We start from the raw sequence: 16,327 nt of genomic DNA on the forward strand, positions 1-16,327 counted from the left end.
TTAATCTTTTTTTTCTATTTAATTTGTATTCTGTGAAAGGAGAACCTTTTCATGGCCCCATTGTTATGTAATCAGAGCATACAGTAAATCTGTGCTAATGAGTTTGTCACAAGATTGGAATAACAGTAAAGATGCATTTTAAAATGTAAACCTATTTGTGAAAATCTATTTCTCTGGTATATCATTTAAGACCTAAGGGCCCTTTTGTCACATTTAGCTATGTATGATCAATTGATGAATTGTGGTTATGTGGTTTAAAGATAAGTTTTACTCAGATTGTAGCACTAGGGGCAACTGTTTTATCTGTTACCTATATCCACAAAAATGTTAAACCCTTTTGATAAATTGAATCTTGACGCATGCGCATTTTACGACAGATTTGACGTGTTTACGATACAAACTGGGGCGCTGTTTACAACCGAGCTGTATAGTTACAAAAGGGTTATGCTGCAAATTGAACGATGGTGCGTATGTGTGCTTTTCCTGGATGTTTCAACAGACAGAAAGCAGTGAGGTTGCGTCCTCGGCCGTTATCGCCAGAGGAAAGGCTGACTTTTCACAGATTCCCACTGAATGATCCGCAGCGCCTGAGGCTATGGCTGCTCGCGGTTCAGCGGGATACTGGTTTACCCGTTCAGTCTCTGGACGTTTTGAGGCTGTGCAGTTTACATTTTTCACGAGACGATTTCAGGTCAGATAAGGGAAATGTACGACGATATCTGAAGTCAACAGCCGTCCCTGTGTGGTTTTTAAAAACTGAGGTATGTGAGGACAAACTTACAGAGTAGAGTACATCTGTATGACCGTGAAAACCATGTACTGTAGCTACTTTGTTGTTCCAAACAAACCTATGGCCACTAAAGGTTTGTTTTAAGTAAGTTGGGAACAAACATACACAAAAAAACACATTTACCTTCACTTTACGGAAGTCAATCGGTCATTGGTAAGACGTAAGGGTGATTATATATATATATTTATTTTTATTTATTTAATTAAAGGGGTATGACCTGACCAATCTAAAGTTGGAAGACAATAATAAAATTAAAGAATAATTACGCTCCTCCTCCCGTTTCTTTAATGCGAGATCTATTTCCTTTAAATGAACAGTTACCATGGGGTAAATAATAATAAAAAGTAATCATACAAGAAGGAGATACAAACTAATTACTTTATTGTACATAACGAGTTAGAGTGAAAACATTATTGTAGTATTAACTATATCACTATAGAACTATATCACAGTCATTATATTTGTTGTGTAGTGCATATGACAGTGTGCACTAAATCTGATTTACAACATCAAATGGCATGATGACTGTTTTAGGAGGCTCGGAGAGATCCATCTCAGCCCAGACAGAGATTTATCCACTGCTTTCCTTTGCTGTCCTTTGACCAGGAGGCTGAAGATGAAGAGACTGTTGCTGCTGTATCAGAGAAGAGTGTGAAGACTGGGGGAAAATACACTACACCAGCACTGCCTCAAATAAAGCTAGAATCTAGAAGCGCTGCTCTTGGTAATGTCCCAGTTGGTAAGATGGCTTTGATTTTGCTAATAAATTGTTTCACAAAGCCAGGCATTTGACTTGGTTTGCATTACAGAAAGTGAGCAAAGACTGCTCTCTTTGTGATCGATGAAGCGGTCAGTCACTTCAGTTTAGCATGAGTTAACAGAGTACTGAATTCTTGTGAAAATTCCAGTTCTAATCAAAAAATGATTGATTACACTGTACAGCGAATATCTTATTTACATGGTATCTACAATTTGTTGTTGCAACGAGGATTCACTAAAATAGAACCTCACTAATTGTGATGTTGCTATTCAATATGTTTCTGAAACAAATGTTCTGGTTTTTTTCCTCATCTAAAATATTTGGAAGAGGAGGAAGCCAAAGCACAGAGTAATGGGATGAAGAAATGAGCCACTCATGCTGGAACATCTTTTAATAGACTATTTATTTGTATTATTATTTTTTTAAATTAACAAATATTTTCTCCATTTAATGTAGTAGTAAAAGCTTCATAAGCAAGTCATAGCTGTTCTGTTATAACGATTTAGATGTGAAATTTTATGCCACACACTTAACTGCTACTACTGTGTTTTTCTTTTTCTGTTGTTTTATTAATACTGAGGTCATGAAATATATCTTTCACAAAATGCAAAAGAGAGAGAGAGATATTATAAAAAGTCATGCATTGTCTGGGGAATGTTGAAAGGTTTTATGAAAGATACAATTCTTAACATCAGTATTTTATTTTAATGTTATAATGTAATTAATCAATCATGCTCAGAACACCTTACAGTAAAACTCACTCTCTCTCTCTCTCTCTCTCTCTCTCTCTAGTAAATTTTTGTATTGCTAAAAAGGCTTTGTAATATAGCAAGTGTTAGGGCACTACTGGCAATAAATGTCTGGAAAAATAAAAGGTCAGTTCTTCTTCCTCCGTCTCTGGTCTATATATAAAACCTCCAGTATTTACAAGGCTTTTGGGATTTTGCCAGAGAGAGAAGACAGCTGTGTTTACATAATTTGACATTTTAACCATAGTTTTTCTCTATGATACTTTAGTTGGTAAAGTTATTTCTACTGTAACAATACTGATTAATAGTCGTGACAAACATTTCATTAACATTGGTGTTATCAGAGCTTATTTTTAAGTTCTGTTCTAACCAATTAATGCTATAGTGTATATGTTATTATTTTATTTCTGAATAAAATGTAATAAGTCATTTTTAATATTCACACATATTCAAACAATACATCCGGGGCGACTTTTATTTTGAAATCACATTTCCGGTTTAGACACCGAGACGAGAAGAACGTCTTTCACCGTAACCGCTATCTTGCATAGCTTTAGCGATCAGTTGCTTTATTCCAGCTTGTAAGGTAAGTTTTTTTCATAAGTCAATACAAACTGATTATTTCCTTCGTAATATAATTTGATAACGCCCCATATGATGTTATTGTATTAGCGGGAATATGGCGGTTAGCATCAGGGCCAAAGACCAACGGAAATATGGCGCTTAGCATCAGGCCAAAACACGAGATAAACCTTTCAGGAAAAACTGTCAAATTATTCTTCACTTTTAAGTTGAAAAGCAAACTCCACATACATTGAGGTAGTTTACATATGAAATTTCAAGCAGTGACATGCTATCTTTTTTTTTTATCTTATATAATAATTTACGTGTATTATAAATGCATGTTGAAATAAAAGCGAAAGTGATTCAAAACGTAAAGATGAAGGTTTCCAGTTAAAGTTGCTTTCCTTTATACATATCCTCTAACAAATTTAATGGACATTAGACCTCTACCAGTTACTTTAATTAACTTACTAGTTGTGATATTACTGGTCTGATACAGTTGAAGTTTTATAAAACAAATCCAGAGACATCCACAAAGTGTGAATGATTTAATTTTTCATCTCAAGGTAAGACTGATACAGGTGACACCCCTCAACCGGATTCACCAGCAAATCTTCCACCTGAAGCTGATCTCTTCAATATTGTAGTATTAATACAAGGAGAACAAATTCTCCTTACCAACTTTTTAACAGGTGAGCAGCAGCTGCCCCGGCAAGAGCTGATTTTTTTGAGGTCCTACACATATTTGACCACTTTTGACAACTTTGAGACATGTCTTACAATCAACCATACCGAAACCCACCCGATGATTACAGCGCAAGCAATGACAAGTACAAAGACTCGCAACGAATTTATCACCGGGAGTCTACCGCTTACAGGTCGCGAATTAGGAGCGGATCTCCAGAGCGGACGTCTCCATCCTCATCAGAACCTGTCCTCTCGTCTGCTAAGGCTTTGTCTTTTCTGCATAGCTGTGGACTGGATGCTGAAGACCTTCAAACTCTGGCCAAGCTTCCTGAGCATCTCATCGCAGCCGATACCCTTCCTGACCTTCTTGCGCAGATCAAAAATAAGAAAGCATCCAACACTTCTTCATCTAGGTCCAGTGCACTCCAACCCGGTTCGTCATCTCGCTCCTGGGACGACAGGAGCCACACTCAGCTGGTTGAGTATCCATTGGATTTGCCTGTCCGTCAGTCATATTCCATTCCTCGAGAGCAGCTTCCAACCTGGGACGACCGCTGGGAAAATGCCCAACAAACAAGCTCTCCAACATGCACGCACACCAGTTCTGACTCAAACTATGTGGTTGAGTACAACCATCTGAAAGACAAACAGTCTTATTTTGATAAAGCGTCTTATGCCACAGAACCATCAAGGCAGAAAACGTCCGTTGTCCCGCAGTCTTACTCTAGCCACAGCAGAGATGTTAGTCAATCCTCACATTTGTCCAGCAGAGACGTCAGTCAGTCCTCTCCTCTGACCAGTAGAGATGCAAGTCAATCCTCCCATCGCTCTAGCAGAGATGTTAGTCAGTCCTCTTATCTGTCCAGTAAAGACGTCAGTCAGTCCTCCCATCGCTCTAGCAGAGATGTCAGTCAGACCTCTTATCTGTCCAATAGAGACATTGGTCAGTCCTCACATCTGTCCGGTAGAGACATTGGTCAATCCTCACATCTGTCCGGTAGAGACATTGGTCAATCCTCACATTTGTCCGGTAGAGACATTGGTCAATCCTCACATCTGTCCGGTATTGGTCAGTCCTCACATTTGTCTGGTATTGGTCAGTCCTCACATCTGTCCGGTATTGGTCAGTCCTCACATCTGTCCGGTAGAGACATTGGTCAGTCCTCACATCTGTCCGGTAGAGACATTGGCCAGTCCTCACATCTGTCGAGCAGAGATGTTGGTCCACCCTCGCTCCTGTCCAACAGAGGCGTCGCTCCACCCTCGCTTCTGTCCGGCAGAGATGTCGGCCCACCTTCTCTCCTGTCCGGCAGAGACGTCGGTCTGCCCTCGCTCCTGTCCATCAGAGACCTTGCACCACCCTCGCACCTGGCCAGCAGAGACGTTGGTCAGTCTTCACACCAACGGAGGACAGAGTCAGCTCCTAGAGTGCCTACCAGGAAGGAGGCGTCAGATTTCCACGGGAAAACTCCACCAGTATTTCCCTACGCATGCGTGCTCTGCGATATCACTGTCCTCTCTAACAAGGTAAGTAGCTTATTTTTGCTCTCACAGATTCTACATTACCAGCTATTTACCAGACAGTTGCAGGCAAAATACACATGAGCGTACTGTGGCATATGAGGTAAGTCCAAGTAGCATGTTTATTAGTAATGCGTTAAAGGTATAGTTTACCCCAGAGTGGAAATTCTGTCATGTTGTACTGAACCTAATAAAGATAGAAAGTAACATTTAAAGCAGTCCAGTGGACTCATGCACTGTATGAAGTCATTATCCCCCTGCCGTAGTCCTCAAATCTCGTTCCTGCTCCCACATATGCAAATGTGCTGCATCATGTTCGGTCACAAGACATGCAGGAACCAATGGAGTCACTGAGGCATGAAGTCATACTTGGGTGTAATTCATCTTGATGCAAAAAGTATGAATATGCTCTAGTGGGAATGAGATTTAAGGGCTATAATGGAAAGGAAGATTGGTACTGCATAATGACTTGATAATTCACTTGTCATTTTGTTCTTGATATGATGGTCGTTTTTGTTAGATTTTTTTTCATTAAGATAGCAAACAACCAACATTTAGGATCTGTTAATTTTGATAGCATATGCAGTTAGAGGGTGTGAAAAATTAATTAGCATAACAGTATACATGATTTGTGCAAATTCTTTTCGTTTAAATTTGATGGAAGTCTGTCTTAATCATATGGACTATAAATGTACTTTGTCATATTATACAATTTAGTGCCTCATGAATGAATATTTAGAGATATAACTTGTGTTTTAGGACTGGTCTTTGCATATAAAAGGAGCCCAACATGCTCATAGTCAACTTAGTCTTGTGGAAAAGTGAGTATCTTCAACTTTATTCTTTAATTTTGTTCTAAAACTCCTGTGCAGTCATGTTGCTGCTAAATAATTATTTCAAGCGGTTTAAGAAACATATTTGGTGATAGTGAGGATGATTTAAGAGATTTAGCTACATTTTATACAGATTTATTGCCAGTAGTCATACAGATTTAACATGAAACATAACTCCATGTACAGACAAAGCATGTGCAATTTTTTACGACACATTTTAATAAAGTAATAGTATTATGTATTTTCCACCTTGATGTTTTATGTGGTACACCGAGTTATCAGTAGCATAATACTAACAATTGCACGGGTTCAGTTCTGCTCACATACTGATATAATGCAGGCCTTGAATGTGTTAAAAGCAACTGCCAAAATGCTCAAATGTCAATAAATGTTTTACACACATATCCTTCTTCATTAGATATCCAGCGTGGGATCAGACAATCCAATCTGCTCGAAGGTAGAATCATTCCCTCATTATATTTGTAAACCAGCACATTTCCAAAAATTTGTTAGTTTACATGTTATGTACACACTTTAACAGAAATGAGCCCCATCCTGATCGACACACGTCCAGAACAACACAGGAACGAGGTAACGTCTTTATTCTCTTCGTAGTGATTCAAGCTATCTATCTTCTAGATATTTTAGATATTATAGATGTTGTGCTTTTTTCAGGTGGAACCTCAAGCAGTAGAAATGGATCGTCAGGCAGCAAAAGTGCAGCGTTGAGCAGTAAAAGTCAATCATCAAGCAGCCAAAACCGCAATAACACTGAAGCAACAACGAAGGTGGATTTTTATTTGTGATGTTCTGTTTCACTGCTGGTTTAAAGTTCAGACATTGTTATATTTGTTTATTTAACTAAATTTGATTACAGTGCAAAGTGGTGTGTGTCAAGTTTGAAGTGGATGATGTGGATGAAGCTTACCTGAAAAAATTGCTTGGCCAGTTTGGGGCGATTGTCAAAATTATCATGTTACCTAGAATGGTATGGCATTTTATTTTTAATATATATATATATATATATATAACTCCTTTAACAAATATATGAATCTGATTTTTAAATGGGCTGTAATACTTTTTTCTTGTAATATGTTTTAGGCTTTTGTGAATATGGGAACAGCAGGCCAGGCAGAGGATATAGTAAAATATTTCTACCAAAACCCTTTGAGGATCAAAGGAGAACTGATCAAATTTACTCTGTCTGCAGCAGTCAGTTTCCTACAGGTGAGTAATGATCAGCACAGTTTTGTTAAATGCTCATCAAATGAAAGATTGAAGGTGCTGTAAGCCAGGACTTTGCATTTTATTTTAAATATATATATATATATAACTCCTTTAACAAATATATGAATCTGATTTTTAAATGGGCTGTAATACTTTTTTCTTGTAATATGTTTTAGGCTTTTGTGAATATGGGAACAGCAGGCCAGGCAGAGGATATAGTAAAATATTTCTACCAAAACCCTTTGAGGATCAGAGGAGAACTGATCATATTTACTCTGTCTGCAGCATTCAATTTCCTACAGGTGAGTAAATATGTTAAATGTTATATTTTGTGTTAAGCCAGGACTTTTTGATGCAGAGGACGACTAAATAGGACCTTCTTCCTAAAATAGAAGTACAACTACATATTTTCCTGTGTGAACCCATTTATTCAGTATGAGAAAATATTAAGTGATATTACAAAGACAACATGTTGTTTCCTACATTGATTAGTCATTATATTGTCACTGTAGTAATACTAATAGAAATTATTATAAAATATATGGTTAAGCTCATGATTTGTTTTCCTAGTTTTAGGAAACGGTAAACAGTTTTTCTCTAAAAATTTTCAATGAACCAGTTTCAAAACCCCTGCTTGTTAGCGATGTTAAACATTTTGAAACTTCTGCCAGACTAGTCCCTGAATTAGACTCTCCCCTACTTTACAAAACCCAATCCTAAAAATATGGTTGAGACTTTGCAGTCAGAGATGGAGCAAGAATGCAGCAGTGCTTCATCTGTGTTGTCAAAGGCTTGATAAGCAAAATGACACACATGACAAAATGATACCGGCTTATGAAGCTGAATATGATGATTAACTTGAATGATCCACTTCAGCTACATTCACTCAGCTATCTGCTTTTCAGCCGGGCACCTAATTCAGTTATGTTAGGGAGGGATCACAGATATTTTCCTAGTGCCATTCAGAAGATTTTACCAATGACACCTTCAGAAGTGACTTGCATCCATTTGATTTGTTTTAGTATGCCACCAATGGTGATTGAATGATTTCCTTCATGTTTTACAGACTTCTCGTGTAGTGAGCTTTTCACCGTTACCTTCTGGTGATGGCATACGGTCCGAGTTGACGGCCATTGCTAAGCGTTTCGGATCAGTAAAACATTCTCTGTTTCTCCCAAGCCGGGTAGCTAAGCTTATTGTTGTGCAGATATTTCTATTTATTTACTTATTTTATGGCATGTTTTTTCTCTGCAGTCATCTGTTGTATAAAGACGTTGTGCCTTTTTACAGGGTTATGTGGAGATGAGCAGTGCAGAGGAGGCCGACAAATTGGTGGAGCACTATTCAACCAATTCACTTAAAATAAAAGGAAAAACCATTAACGTTTGTTCCTCAACTGAGTACCAGACGCTTGAGTAAGCCTGTTTTGCTGATCTTATGTTGGCTTGTAAAGACACCATTTTTTTGCATTTGGACATGGATTTTATTCTGTTTTGTTGGGTAACACTAGAGATGTTACACTTTTTAATTTGGTGTGCGTTTTTCCATTCTACTTCTAAAATAACATGCTTGATATTTCTCTTCATGGTCTAGAATGACGGATGCTGACAAAGAAAAATCACCAGTTCCTTATAGCAGCAGCAGCAGGAGGAGGAGGAGGAGTTGCAGCCCCAGGAGGAGATCCCACAGAGACTCTCCCAGCCCCAAACGAAGAGCTTCTGAAGAGAGGTCCAGGTCTCGCAGGAGTCACGACTCTAAGAAACGAGAAGAAAGTCGACGCTCACGGGAGAAAACCAAAGAGAGCTCTAGACGGGACAGCTCATCCAAATCCCGTTCTAAAAAAAGCTCTCCTTCGAAAGACCAGAAGCAAAAAACAAAAACAGAAGAAAGTGTGAAGGAGACTGTTGAAGACGACAACAATCAGTCTGACATCATGACTGATGATAGTGATCTTGAAGGAGTGGCAGTTATAGCAGATGATGGTGAGGCACTGAATTCAGAAGATGAGCTCACAGTAGATGAAGAGATGGATGATGAGGCGCATGAAACCTCCGATGAACAGGATGCATCTGAAGATGTCCAAACTGTGAAAGAGTCAGATGATCAGACTAAACCTTCAGACATGGACACATCGAGCTTACAGCCAGAGACGTCAGAGTGTGTACCAACTGCTACTACTTCGGAAAGTTCGAGCGATTGTAAGGAAGCCCAAGAGCTTCAACAAGGAGAGCAAAACAAGCTTCAACACGGAGAGAAAAAAGAGCTTCAAGAAAAGCTAAAAGAGCTTCAAGAAAAGAAAAAAGAGCTTCAAGAAGAGCAAAAAGAGCTTCAACAAGGAGAGAAGAAAGAGCTTCAGCAAAAAGAGCTTAAACAAGAAGAGCAAAAAGAGCTTAAACAAGAAGAGCAAAAAGAACTTCAACAAGGAGAGAAAAAAGAGCTTCAACAAGGAGAACAAAACCAGCAACAAGGGGAGCAAAAAGACAATACAGTGGAGACGGAGGTAAACGCAAATGAGTGTAACAGTTACCCACATTTTGAAATTGGGGACTCGACATCTAAAAAAAAAAGGATATCAAAAAATGTAGAATTACTGGTCATGGCCTAGCAGCTTTGGTGCTCTTTCTGACAACACATGTTCAAGTCTATTCAAGTTTTGAATAGAATGTACACAATTTAAGTATTTCAGTTGGTAGTGAATGATACACAGTTAATAATGTTGCATTCTATATATGTAGCCTACATCTGTCCTGTTTCGTCTGTGTAGGAGGCAGCAGATTTCTCTGAGAATCTAGACAAGGAGGGAGTGTTGACAGAAAAAGGTATTTATTTTACATGGTTATTGAATAATTCAACAGTAAAAGCAATAAAGTTGCTGTATGTTTTCCTAAAACTGTTTTTGTAGTTTGCTTTAGTTATTACGTTTCAAAGGTAATTGAAGAAGTATGTCCATTCTGTTTTAGGTGATGAAATGGAGATCTCGACTTCAAGCACTGAGGTTAGTCTGTTTTTCCCTTTAAAGGGTTTGTGATTGTGTTTATATGGAACACAAATTATGGTGTCTTCTATTAATTATGCCAAGGCATTTTGAGTTCTTTATAACGTTCCCCTTTTTTCAGGAAAAGTTTGGCAAAGTTCTGGAGGTGGCAGGGTTTCCAGTGGCTAAAAAATACAGTGAAGCAGATTTACTGAAAATTGGGAAAAAATACGGAGATGTGGCAAACTGCTGTCTGGTTCGCAGCAATCGAAAGGTAAAATGATCAAATTAAAGCATCATTTTAACATTAAATAGAAGGAAATGGTGTATGCAAAAATAAGCAAAATGTCAAACTGTTAATTTGCAATCTATTTTTTAATGCTAGGCGATTTTTAATGCTAGTATTTTTTTTACTTTTGATGATATTTGTCAGAGACAGCTCAATGTATGTATTTGCTCTGAAATGTCACATACACAGTTATATTTGAATGCATGTATTTACTAAAATATTCTGTTAGAAGAAAAATGTTTAGAACTACGTGAGTTTTGAATCTATTCGTTAGGGCTTTCGGAAATAGTTAACCTATCATTGATATAGTCTGACCTAATCATTACAGTTTTCATGAGAATTCCTTACAGCTCTACTTTGAAGTGCTCATGATACGTGATGTGCAGGATTTGTCTCTGTTATATATATATGTAGAATTATGTTAATTATGTTTTCGTTGCAGGTGGAGAAGGCATTAATTGAGATGGTGAATGCTGCCGATGCTGCAAAACTCGAAGCCGAGTGTAAAAGGCAACACATTAAACTAGGCGGCAGAAACTTGAGGATAACCGTGTCAAAGAAATACAGCCACTTGAACGAGGGGTAACTTACATTTCAATAACTACTTTTCTGTAGTTTTCTCGTGTTCTGAAGAACACATCAGATGATATTTGATTCTGTTTTAGGCAAAATGTTGACGCTGACTCTGAGAAAGAGAAAGTTAAGGAAGATACTGAAGAGAACAATAAGGAGCCATCAAGCACACTGGCTTCCAGTGAGGAGAGTACAGTAGTGATGGCTGAGACCGAGATCTCTGAAGAAGATGCTGAGGCTCAGGAAGCAAAGGAAACCAACATGGACACAATCATGCAGACGTCTAGTGATGAGGAGGTCAAATCAAGAAACAATTTCACAAAATGAATCTCAAATATAACGTCTTTTTAGCAGTATATGTCTTTTTACGGAGGCCACAAAACACATGTAAACATTGGCGTATCATTGATTATACACAGCTCAGCTAACACAGTGTCCTGTTGCTTTCCAATACTTCAGGACGGGTATGGCAGAGTTCTCCGGATCAGAAACCTTCCAATGCCTGATGAGTACACTGATGCAGAATTTCTGAGCATCGCAGAACCGTATGGTAAAGTAGTACGCCATTGGATGTTTCGCCTTCATCGAACGGTTAGTAGCTATATCTGCCATATATATATTTCAAATAGATTCAGTGCTTCCATCAATGAAATCTTAAAATGTTGTTCTTCCCACCCACCAGGGACTGATTGAAATGAAAAATGCCTCTGATGCTGAAAAGGTTGTAGCTGCGGCCAACATGAATAAAATTACAGTTGCTGGAATGCATCCCAAGATTTCAGTGTCTACCAAACATGCTCATTTAAATAAAAGGTATTGGATAGTAATTTATGCACTTCATTTTGATGTACTAAAATGCAAATTCAAAATAGCAGTGCTAGTTACTTATTTGTCATCTTTATAGTGTGTAGCAAGCAGTCATTGTTTCTTGATGTCAAACACAGAGTCTGGGCCTCAAGACCTGCAAAATTGATTATAGTCGGCATTATTAACAATTAGTCAAGTGATGTCAGTTTACAATAGTGAAAAATTTTGACAAAAAGTGCAGAACCCAAAACTGTCCAAAGCACAAAGCATTTTATATTCAAACAAGATTATAGGCTTTGATTTGGATTGCCTTTGTCAGGTGTTTGGACAGAGGAGTGTGCTCTTTAGTGTGCTTGAGAGGTGTTTTGCTACAAGGCTCATCATTATAAGTCCCCATTAGATGTTAATGAGCACGAACTCTATATAAACTAGCTGGAGTGCAACAGAAAACTCGTTATTCTGATTAAATGTTTTTGAGATGCTAAATTTAGGTTTTAAATGCACCATGTTTAATTGAATCCTACATCTAACACAGGTAATGCTATTTTTATGAGAACAGTAACTGCAATGGGACTATAACATATAATAGGATATAGCCGTCTCTTAGAGTCACGTTGCTGTTCCTCATATTGAAAACTGGACAAACACTTTGTTGTGAAGCATATTATATGTTGTGCACTTTTTTTGTAACATTTTTGCACATGGTATGTTTAGCATGAACTTCATCATATTTTATAGTTTTCAATTTGCACATTTTTCAAATGTAAACACTATTTGACCAGTTTATGAATAATCAATTATGAAAGTCACTCACTGCATCCCTACACATTTTGTATTGTTTGCTAGGTACTTTCTACATGGACCTAGTGATGGTTCTATACACCCATCTTTCGAGTTAGAGGAGGAAAATGATGAATCCAAGACACAAAACAGTATTTCTGAGCAGCAGCCGTCTATCCAGACATCAGCGAATGTCGAGGTAGATCATTCTCACTTATTTTCCTGTCTTTGGTCAAATCCCTGTTTGGTAAGCTTTCAGATACTGCTGTGCAGCATATCTACCGATACTATGTGTTTGATGATGAATAACACTGGTTTTTAGGAGTCTTCGAATGATAATCGAGATGACAACTCGAAGGGAGATGAGAAGCAGGTTTCTGCAGCTGATGATGGAAGCGTAACGAAGGAGGAAAATTCAGACGATGTGTCAGAGACGCAAACACCTGTGATGGATCCAGTGGGTAAGAGCGTGTTTCACAGCCCTCTGAAAACATGATGCTTAAACCTGAGCTGTGAGAGGTTCTAACGCTCATGCAAATCCTCAGGGAATTAAGTAGCTACTGTTTAATACAAGTAGCAAGGCTATATTGGACAGTACAGCTCTGCTTCTGCAGAACTGATCTTTGGTACTTTACCAACAGGCACAGAGTTTGTTCGGCCTGTGGTGGGTTACTTCTGCAGCCTGTGTAATGCCATCTATGCCAGTGAGGAAGAGGCCAAGGACGACCACTGCAGGACCCCAATGCATCATCAAAAGCTGAAGGCAAACCTTCACAGACTTCTTATTTGCATGATTATTTTGCATATCTATCAGATTTGATATTTTATCTTTAGTGTGGTAGAATTGATACAAGACTGACACGTGTTCTCATTATTTTTTCTCTTAGGAGCACAAGGAGCGTTCAACATAAACCATGACATGAATCAAGCCAATCCAGAAATCATTCATAGACGCTCATAATGATAACATACTGTAGCTAATTCACATCATAATATGTGTTAAGTCATTAAGTGATTCAGTACTAATGCAGAAATTGTCATTTTATTTGATCTTTTTTTTTATTAATTATAGCTTGTTTGTTCTGATGTGCTTTTATTTCATTAATGGTTTTAGCTGGTGATTAACAAAAACTCATGTTTTCTTCAAAAAGCATGTACTTTCTTGCAGTGTACTGGATTGAGTTTATAAGTAAAATAGAATGCCTTAAAATCGTTCCCGTTCAAATAAAGACATGTAAAGTTATCAAATAAGCGCGCTTGTTTTTTTGACGCGGGTTTTGATTGGACGGCTGATGGTTGTCTCCGCCCACAGTATGCCGTTTCCATGACAATTCAACATGGCCGCGCACGGTAAGCAGAATGATGGGTTAGTTGTAAATAAGTTGATTTTAGCTCGATGTCGGCACACATTTGACTATATTTTATTGTGAATAGAACGAATGGCTATTTATGAAGCCAAATAAAATGATTTGGTAAACAAAAAGCGATCAATTAATGCCTGTTTGATTCGAATGGAGGGTAAGTATCGTCAAGCTAATGTTAGCCATTCATGACTGCTGTCGTTTTGTTATTATTAACTAATGAGTTGCCTGTGATTTGCTCATGAACAAAACTGATTTACTCGTTTTTGCCGCTTGTTGCATAAAACATGGATACTCGTGTTGTCATTCGTGTACATACATACCCACTTTGTTCTTGAGGCGTTTAAGATTGTTGCTACTGTCTGATAGTCACTTCAGAAGATTCATCAAAACTTTGCTTTCTGAGAAGAACTCCAAAAGCGTTATGTTGTCGGCAGTGTTGGGGAAAGTTACTTTTAAAAGTAATGCATTACAATATTGCGTTACTCCATAAAAAAGTAACTAATTACGTTACTTAGTTACTTTTTATGACAAGTAATGCGTTACGTTACTTTTGCGTTACTTTTTAAATCTAGACAGGGCTTACTTGTTTGTTTTTAACATAAAAAAGTTATATTTTTGGCAAATATAAAAGCCTTTCACACCAAAAGTGAAATGAATAAGCCTCAGGCTGAAGGAAAAGTCAATTTACGTCCGTACAGTAGAATGCAGAAGAAGAAATTTCAACACACTTCAGCAATAAATAAAGACACACAAATGTTTGTCTAGAATAATTTTTGCTTATTAGTACGGTTGAACTGGATCATCGAAGGTCAGAAGCAAAGACATTGGTTAATAGAATGGGATTAAATACATAACGAATATTTGAGTTGTTTAACATTTAATTATTGCAGGTTTGCGTCATATTCGGAGTTGCATTATTTTTATTCATTTTGAGGAATATTGAATCTGTTTTTTCTTTTTTGTAAGTGAGATGAATTCATGCATATTCATATTAATTTTAGAACTACAGTAACATCTGATTTCTCTCAACATGGGGACAGGAGAGCTGTCAATCAATAAATTGGAAAAAAAAAAAGTAACTTGCGTTACTTATTTGAAAAAGTAACTCCGATATTCTCTTGTAAATTAAAAAGTAATGCGTTACGTTACTAGTTAGTTGAAAAAGTAGTCTGATTACGTAACTCGCGTTACTTGTAATGCATTACCCCCAACACTGGTTGTCGGTAGTGAATCTAACGTTACTGTATATAAGCCCTTTCCGCCGCTGAATGAAAAAGGTAATTGCGATCTTTTATCTCACAATTCTGGCTTTTTTCCCCCTCAGAATTATGAGACACAAACTCGCAATTCTGAGAAAATAGTCTTTCCCCTTCAGAATTGGACTTTATAACTCGCAGTTGCGTTTGTATCTTACAATTCTCAGTTTATGTAACATTTCTGAGGAAAAAAAGTCAGAATTGGCAGATGTAAACTGGCCAAAAAAAAAAAGCCAGAATTCTGAAATAAAAAAAATCGCAATTAACGTTACCCCCCTTTACTCATTCATTCATTCAGTGGCGGTTACGATTTATTTTCTTATTTAAAAATCAGTGTTATATTTAAATAGATGGATTTTATGAGAATATGAATTTCATGTTTCATGTTTGCAGATGACATAATTTCAAAAATTCAGCATCATTTTTAACTTTATGATAACATTAGATCTTAAAATGGCTGATATTTATAGTGATCAGATGTGGGTAGGCAATTTTTGAGAGTTTCGGGACCAAAACAGCCAGAGACAAAAGGGGTTACAATTCCCAGTCTCTCCTCTACTTTTAGTCAAACATTATGTTCATTAATTCAGTGTTTGTTTGTTTTTTGGTCATAAGTAAGTTGACCTGCTCTCACAAATTTCTCAATAAAGGATGACCTAACTAATTTAATTTCACTTTTGCAGGAAGACAACCTGTCGTATCCTTTCAAGCTGTCCTTTACAGTTTTCTAAATTACACATCTATCTTTGTTTGCTTTGTTTATGTGGCATCTTAACAAAGTATCTCAGTTGTCCTCCACACCACTGCAGATCCTGTTTCATTTGAATGGCTGGTATTTTGCAGCGTTCTTCATCGCTGAGATTCTTATGTTTATCTACAAAGGTGATGTATGGGCTCAATAAAGCATCTAGAGCAGGGTGTCATACTCAATTCCTGGGGCGTATTCCAAAAAGCAGGATCTACTGATGAGCCTTCAGTGGGAATGACAGATAGCGCACAACATTATATAATATTACAATATGTAATATAGTCTATTATATATATATATATATATATATATATATATATATATATTTGTATGATATGTTAATGATGAAGCGCTAATATAAGTAATAAATAAGGTAATATATTATTCTAATATGGTTATTATATT

The 16,327-nt window shown here is 37.3% G+C and overlaps 3 protein-coding genes across 6 annotated transcripts in view; all 3 read left to right on the plus strand.

The window, feature by feature from the left end:
• Window positions 1-67: 67 nt before the first annotated feature.
• Window positions 68-2,448, plus strand: LOC107664768 (THAP domain-containing protein 4-like). Of its 4 annotated transcripts, none has more exons than XM_016455423.1 (3): window positions 68-761; window positions 1,325-1,529; window positions 1,883-2,448. In XM_016455423.1, exons 1-3 carry the CDS (start codon window positions 462-464, stop codon window positions 1,900-1,902), a joined length of 525 nt encoding a protein of 174 aa, XP_016310909.1. In that variant the 5' UTR covers window positions 68-461; the 3' UTR covers window positions 1,903-2,448. The 4 variants fall into 4 exon arrangements, with proteins under 4 accessions (XP_016310909.1, XP_016310908.1, XP_016310907.1 ...); XM_016455422.1 differs by having other exon boundaries at window positions 1,325-1,514; window positions 1,878-2,448; XM_016455421.1 differs by having other exon boundaries at window positions 246-761; window positions 1,878-2,448.
• Window positions 2,449-2,771: 323 nt separating this feature from the next.
• Window positions 2,772-13,797, plus strand: matr3l1.1 (matrin 3-like 1.1). Its single transcript, XM_016455393.1, has 21 exons — window positions 2,772-5,077; window positions 5,831-5,892; window positions 6,323-6,361; window positions 6,446-6,495; window positions 6,580-6,692; window positions 6,782-6,892; window positions 7,006-7,131; window positions 8,198-8,314; window positions 8,422-8,546; window positions 8,725-9,631; window positions 9,896-9,950; window positions 10,092-10,126; window positions 10,248-10,379; window positions 10,837-10,976; window positions 11,060-11,264; window positions 11,427-11,558; window positions 11,650-11,780; window positions 12,621-12,753; window positions 12,877-13,015; window positions 13,196-13,317; window positions 13,442-13,797. The coding sequence occupies exons 1-21, from the start codon at window positions 3,635-3,637 to the stop codon at window positions 13,463-13,465; spliced, it is 4,341 nt and encodes a 1,446-aa protein (XP_016310879.1). The 5' UTR covers window positions 2,772-3,634; the 3' UTR covers window positions 13,466-13,797.
• A 40-nt stretch (window positions 13,798-13,837) lies between these two features.
• Window positions 13,838-16,327, plus strand: part of tmem216 (transmembrane protein 216) — a 7,159-nt gene continuing 4,669 nt past the window's right edge. Inside the window, 3 exon segments of the mRNA XM_016455391.1 lie at window positions 13,838-13,904; window positions 15,858-15,871; window positions 15,963-16,056. Coding sequence (XP_016310877.1) covers window positions 13,892-13,904; window positions 15,858-15,871; window positions 15,963-16,056 — 121 coding nt within the window. The 5' untranslated portion in view covers window positions 13,838-13,891.

This window comes from Sinocyclocheilus anshuiensis, unplaced genomic scaffold (genome assembly GCF_001515605.1).
Source record: "Sinocyclocheilus anshuiensis isolate Anshui unplaced genomic scaffold, SAMN03320099.WGS_v1.1 scaffold235, whole genome shotgun sequence".
In the NCBI taxonomy this organism is placed as follows: Eukaryota; Metazoa; Chordata; class Actinopteri; order Cypriniformes; family Cyprinidae; genus Sinocyclocheilus; species Sinocyclocheilus anshuiensis.